This window comes from Trachemys scripta, chromosome 23 (assembly GCF_013100865.1).
Source record: "Trachemys scripta elegans isolate TJP31775 chromosome 23, CAS_Tse_1.0, whole genome shotgun sequence".
Lineage (NCBI taxonomy): Eukaryota > Metazoa > Chordata > Testudines > Emydidae > Trachemys > Trachemys scripta.
In genome coordinates, this window is record NC_048320.1 from 2,187,149 (window position 1) to 2,193,923 (window position 6,775).

General features: G+C 52.5%; 1 protein-coding gene across 1 annotated transcript; it reads right to left on the reverse strand.

The window, feature by feature from the left end:
• Window positions 1-2,952: 2,952 nt before the first annotated feature.
• Window positions 2,953-6,292, reverse strand: FZD2 (frizzled class receptor 2). Its single transcript, XM_034755738.1, has one exon. It carries the CDS (start codon window positions 5,847-5,849, stop codon window positions 4,176-4,178), a length of 1,674 nt encoding a protein of 557 aa, XP_034611629.1. The 5' UTR covers window positions 5,850-6,292; the 3' UTR covers window positions 2,953-4,175.
• Window positions 6,293-6,775: the final 483 nt, after the last annotated feature.

Consider the following 6,775-nt stretch of genomic DNA (forward strand, 5'->3'; position numbering starts at 1 on the left):
ATCCAATTCAACTCTAACCTAAAACAAAAAAAGCATGTGAAAGGCCCTTGTATTTAATCACAAGGTAGGGTCCATGCCAATAAAGAATGATACAAATTATTTGGTTAAAATGAGATGGCTGAGAGCCTTGGAACAAGAGAAGCGTTTACAGCAGTGAGTCTCAAACTTCTTTTTTATTAGTGACTCCTTTCACATAGCAAACCTGAGTGCGGACCCCCCCCAATCATTTAAAAATGCTTTTTTATATATTTAACACCATTATAAATGCTGGAGGCAAAGCGGGGTTTGGGGTGGAGGCTGGCAGCTCACACCCCCCTTGTAAGAACCTTGCAACCCCCGAGGGGTCCTGACCCCCACTTGGAGAACCCCTGGTTTACAGAAAACTGGGAAGCAAGGTTGATTGAAAGAAACTGCTTCCTTCTCAGCCCTACAACCTTTGGGTCAGGTTTTCAACAGGACTCAGCACCCAGCAGCACTCATTGAGAACATGGGTGCTGCTGGCACCAAGTTCTTGTGGGGTGGAAATCTGGCCAGGGTGTATAAATGAATTCACTAGGAAGCCCTCTAGCCAAACCCCAACAGAAGGCTGCAGGGGCCAGCGCAGTACAGATCAAAGAAGGTAGCACAATGCAAACTTTTCTGAAGTAACAGCCCTGATGAAGTGGGTTTTAGCCCACGGAAACAGAGACTAACAAATTTATTTGGGCATAAGGTGCCACAAAGACTCCTTGTTGTTTTTGCTGATACAGACTAACAGCTACCACTCTGAAACCAGCCCTTCCAGGGTCTCTTTCGAAGCTGGGGCACTAGAAAGCTTCACACACACAAATCCTGCAATCCTTGAAGAGTTTGCATCTCCCCTCCTCCCCCCCTGATTTGCACAGGACATTTTGTCTGTGAAAAACAAAGGATGTTCCAGCAGGGTTGGGTGTAATCTATCTTCTTAAGGGTAAACTGAAATGCCTTCCTACAACCGAGTAACACAAAACAGCTGCTGGGGAGCTCAGCTGATTAGCAAGGCTGATTTCAAAGTGCACAAATACAGGCATTTTCAAAGAGTGAATGGGAAGCCTCCTTGTCTGTCAACAGCAGGCTGCAGGCCCTGGGGGTGCTGCCTTTCCCTCCCAGCAGCCAGGGATCCGCTGACACCTAAGCAGAGCAGAGCTACATTCTTTAGAGTGTTGGGGGTGTCAGCAGCAGAGAGCCTTGCCAGCCTCTTAAGGGAGGAGCGGATTTGGAGACATTCCCTTCAACTGGCATTTGCACCTTCAAGGCTTGGGTAGGGTTTTCAGAAGGAGCTGGTGGGTTTGGGTGCCTCAGGGAAGACACCTAACAGGCCCCCATTTTTAGAGGGTGGCTTGAGCTCAGGCCCCCCAAAATCACTAGTCACGTCTTGGCCATGCAACTCTTTGGCAAGGGATTTACTTGTATTGTCTCAGCAGAGAACGATCTAAGGCACATGGATCCAGGACAGTCTAGCCTTGGCTCCAGGAGTGACCCATCTTCCCCACTCACTCTCCAATGGCCAGGGCACAAGAGACAGCTGGAATGTATTTCTCCTTTATCTAGCAGGCCCACTTTGATACAGGACACATGTTCACAGCTTACCACTCCCATCTGGTTCCCTTTAGGACAGTCTCCCCCCACTTACTCCTTACTTTGGTGTTTGAAACCAGCTCACATGCAATTACAGCATGTTTCCAAATTCCCTTCTACAGTCTCTTGAGCCCAAGGGGTGGGGGGATTAACTAGATTAAATCAAATACAGGGGTTAAAATTACCATTCCCAACACACACCCCTTCATCGCTCTCCTCCTTACACTGGCATCTAGTGGCTCCCTGGGCATTCTTCCCCCTGCAGGGGAGGAAAAAAAATCAGTAAATCAAAACCACCTTGATTAAAAATGTTACAACCCTATGAAAGGGTTAGGAGATGGGGGAGCCAACACCCCATGGGAAGTAGGTGTAGCAGCAGCAGGCAAGCAAAAGGCTTCCTTTTTAAATGCCACGGGGGGGAGGGGAAAGGGATATTTCCCCATTTGCCACTGGAAAATTAAACCAGATCTAAGGGGTGTTTTCCTTCCCACAATCTATAGCAGAGATAAACTCTCGTGTAACTTTGTACCCTACCGCAGCTTTGTGCTGTTTTAGCCATGATCTTATATCCCAAGCTACATTATAATTACAGTCCAGTGGATGGTATTTTCTAGTCAATTTCTGGCAAGTTAAAGTAAGCAGAATCAGGCCATACACATTACTCCTTAATTAAAGCTGTTTTGAGAACAGACTCCATTTACCAGTGAGATACTGAATTGTGAGGAGGGAAGTCAATTTGTTGATTTTGATCAAACCAGCTTTTCAGCCAGAAGGATCTGAAATCTCAGGGAAATTAAGAAAAGTTAAAGTTAGGAGCTGATTATTTCTAGCATTCATGGGTTGGGTTTTTTAAGTACAATTCATTAGAATGGACTATGATTCCCACACCCCATTCCTCTCCAAAACACAGAGGCAGACTGTCAAGCTAAAGTATATTTAACATGGTGGCAAAGAAATCAATCCAAATCCCTTCCCCTTAAATATTATAAAAGGCAGAATTAAAAACCTTACAAATGGATAATTTATACATTCTATGAGTGAAAAATAGGACTGAAGCCAGCATTCATTGGTGGGGGGCGGGGGGGCAGGTTCTATACATTTAATTTTAGTGCTTCCCTCTCTTTAATACTGTAGTTATTAGGGAAACGTTTAAAGTATGCAGTGGCAGAATGTTGTTCATTTTTAAAATCTAGTTCTAAATATTCTCCTCTGCAGTTTGTTTGTGCACAAAAGATTTTAAAATAAAGTTGTAACATATTGGCCAATCCTGGAAATTAAAAATAAAAAAGTTGTAAAAGGAGTGATTAAGAATTCTGCAACAGGCATTTCCCCACCACATCACTGCCAAACATGGAGTTACAAAAGAGTCTTCACCTTTATTTCACAGAAAAATCTGTTAAACTTTCTAGGAGTTTTCAGATGTAGGATTCCAGAACACATCAGCAAACACTGAAAAGGCACAGTAACCCTCTGGGGGTTTTCTTTGTTTTTTTTTTGCAAGCAGTAACTTTAAAATGAGAGCCACTTCCCCTCCTCCCCCCCCCCAATAAGTAAAAAGATCCTTCCCAACCCACTTATTGCTTAAAATGATGCCTACCTGAATGAAAGAGCACCACACCACAAAAATCTCAAGTGTCAATTGCTAAGGTTTTATAATTTGGATTACAGCTCTTGAGTTAGGAAAAAACCCTCAGAAGTAGGGTTTGGGGGTTTTGTTTGTTTTTAACCTCAGTTGTACTTGCAAAGAACAGACTGCTTATAAGGACATGTAGTTTAGAAAGAAACTTCTGTACACAGCATTTGGGGAGAGAGAAATGTACCATGCCAGAGAAGTAGCTTTAAGGCAAAAGTTAAAGAAGGGGGTTGATAAAAGCGCTGAACTGGGGTGTGCTTTCTTCATGAATCAATCCCACGTGCCTTTCACTGGAGTCTAGTTGGGTAGAAGAGCCTTAGCAAAAACCATTACCAGATCCTCAGAGCCAGGCCACCCCACTCAAGTCAGCTGCTAGGATAAAAGGGGGAGGCAGCCCCTCTTCATAAGTCTCTTCATATTAAAAAAAGCTTCTTGGTAAGCTTCCAAAAGAGGGAGAAGGATACTTTAAAACAAATAAAATCAAAGTCTGCCTTTAATACAGAACAGCTTCCAGAATGTGCCCATCAGGGGAAAAGCGATTACAGGTCTGGTTTTTAGGGAAGTTCAACTGAAAGCATTCCCCCACAGCCAACACAAACAGAAAATCCGTCTCTATGGCTCCATTGAGAGGGGAGAGATTGCCAAGGCCGAGAAAAGGGAAAAAACCCGACACTTTAGTACCAAAGAGAGGCGGCGAGCCGAGCCGCTCCGCTCCTCCCCAAGAGTTTCTGGATCTCTGCGGGTTGCGTTTTGTTTTTAAATAGAAATATATAATTCCATTTACAAATGCTATTTACAGGTCTAATTACAAGACACCCTTGGACGTTAATAAACCTAAAAAAAAATAATCAAAAGGTGGTTTAGATTCGAATAAAAAAGTTTTAAATACTTTCCTCCCCCGCCCCCCTCCTGCCTGCAGCGCGGCTCCGGGTCTGGCCCGCCCGGCTCACACCGTGGTCTCGCCGTGCCGGCTGTGGGTGAGGCGGGTGTAGAACTTCCGCCAGGAGTGCAGCGTCTTGCCGGACCAGATCCAGAAGCCCGAGGTGATGCCCACGATGAGGGTCATGAGGTACTTGATCATGTAGACGGTGAAGTCGGGGGTCATGCGCGGCGCGTAGTGCAGCGGGCAGGGGATGGCCAGGCTCTTGCAGTGCTGGGTGACCCAGCTGCGCTCCCAGTGCTCGCGGAAAGCCTGCTCGTAGAAGTAGCAGGCGATGACGATGGTGGCGGGCACGGTGTAGAGGACGCTGAAGACCCCGATGCGCACCATGAGCCGCTCCAGCTTCTCGGTCTTGGTGCCGCCGTGCTTCATGATGGTGCGGATGCGGAAGAGCGAGACGAAGCCGGCCAGCAGGAAGGAGGTGCCGATGAAGAGGTAGACGAAGAGCGGGGCCAGCACGAAGCCGCGCAGCGGGTCCAGGCTGTGCAGCCCCACGAAGCAGACCCCGCTCAGCAGGTCCCCGTCCACCTGCCCCATGGCCAGGATGGTGATGGTCTTGACGGCCGGCACGGCCCAGGCGGCCAGGTGGAAGTACTGCGAGTTGGCCTCGATGGCCTCGTGGCCCCACTTCATGCCGGCGGCCAGGAACCAGGTGAGGGACAGGATGACCCACCAGATGGAGCTGGCCATGCTGAAGAAGTAGAGCATCATGAAGAGGATGGTGCAGCCCTCCTTCTTGGTGCCCTGCACCACCGTGCGGTACCCGTCCTCCTGGAACCGCTCGTTGCACACCACGCGCTCCTGCAGCACGAAGCCCGCGATGTAGGCCACCGACACCATGGTGTAGCAGCCCGACAGGAAGATGATGGGCCGCTCCGGGTAGCGGAACCGCTGCATGTCCACCAGGTAGGTGGTGACGGTGAAGAAGGTGGAGGCGCAGCAGAGCACGGACCAGACCAGAATCCAGAGCCGGGCGAAGCGCACCTCCTCCTGGCTGAAGAACATGTGGCCATCGCCGCGGGCCGGCTCGCAGGGCGCCGCGCAGTCCTTCTCGCCCAGGAACTTGTAGTTGAGGTAGCTGGGCACCTGCAGCGCCCGCGGGCAGTAGAACGGGTGCTCCGGCGTGGCGTAGCGCGGCGCGCCCGGGGTGCCCTGGCCGGGCAGCGGCGCCGGGCTGGTGAGCAGCGCCGGGGAGCCGCCGTCCTCCGAGTGGTTCTGCCCCACGCAGATCTGCTCGGCCCCGTGGCGGGGGAAGTTCTCGCAGCGCAGGCGCTCGGGCCACTGGAAGCCGAACTTGTTCATGAGCGCCTCGCAGCCCTGGCGCGCCCGCTCGCAGATGGAGCGGCAGGGCGGGATGGCCTGCTCCAGCACCGTGCACACCGGCGCGTACATGGAGCACAGGAAGAACTTGAGCTCGGGCGAGCACTGCACCTTGACCAGCGGGTAGAACTGGTGCACCTCCAGCCCCGCGTCCTCCTGGTTGGTGTGGCCCAGCAGGTTGGGCATGATGGTCTGGTTGTAGGCGATGTCGGTGCAGAGCGGGATGGAGATGGGCTGGCAGAAGCCGTGGTCCGGGATGGAGATGCCCTTCTCCCCATGGAACTGGCCCCGGCCCCGGCCCAGCACGTTCAACCACAGCAGTAGCGAGGCCAAGCGGTGCAGGACGCTGGACGGGCGCATGGTGCCGGTGCCGCCGCCGCCTTTCCCGAGCTAACGCGCCTCGGGCGGGCCGAGCGAGCGAGCGCCGCGCGGAGCAGCCGCCCCGCCTGGCCCGGCAAAGTTCGCGCTGGAGTCTGCAGCCGAGTCCCGGGACAGCCGCCGGGCGCCCTGCCCGCAGCCAGACCGGCCAAGTCCCGGAGCTCCCTCCTTTGTGCGGCTCCAGCCCCCTTCAGCCCCAATTAGCCGGTTTCAAGGGGGCCCCCAGCCCTGGAGCGCGCAGACTCCAGTCCAGCCCCCTCCTCCCTCTCCGCCCCCAGGGAGCCTTGAAACGGCCTGGCCCGGGCCCTAAGCCCCTTCCCAAAATTTCCTCGCGGCCAATCAGATTCAAACGCAGGGACCAGCCCCGAGGGCAGGATTGGTCAACCGCCGCATAATGAGCTCCGAGAGCAGCTGCCAGGGGACCGCCCCTCGCCTTGGCCGCTTTAAAGGGGCAATTGCTTATTAATCAGCGTCCCCATTAGTATTTTGCAGATACATTGATCGTCTGGGCCGGAAGCGCCCCTCCCCCCCAGCGGGCTCGGTGAGATGCGCGCACCCGCACCCGCACACACAACTTCCCTAAGGACAACACACCCAGCGCTGCCAGCTCCGGGGGCCGGAGAGCGCCCGGCAATTTCATCAGAAGTTCGGGTGTTTTCTCCGGCGCTGCTTTTCCGTCGTCCCGACTGGCTCAAATGTCTCGCTGCAGCCAGAGCTCAGCCCGGCCGGGTGCAAAGTCACTTCACCCCCCTCCCTGGGGTGGGGGGGGGGTTTGCTGTTTTCCCTGGTTCTACAAACCCTCCCACAGACCCCTTTCCTGCGCGACCCTTTTCAAATAGCAACGTTGTACGGAAAATCTCCCATTTGAAAAGTCTTGACATCGTCCAGCCAAAACTTGTAAGCATCCA

What these genes read in the sequence shown, in the direction of transcription:
- FZD2 (XM_034755738.1), bottom strand. Translation starts at nt 5,849, where the DNA reads ATGCGCCCGTCCAGCGTCCTGCACCGCTTGGCCTCGCTACTGCTGTGG.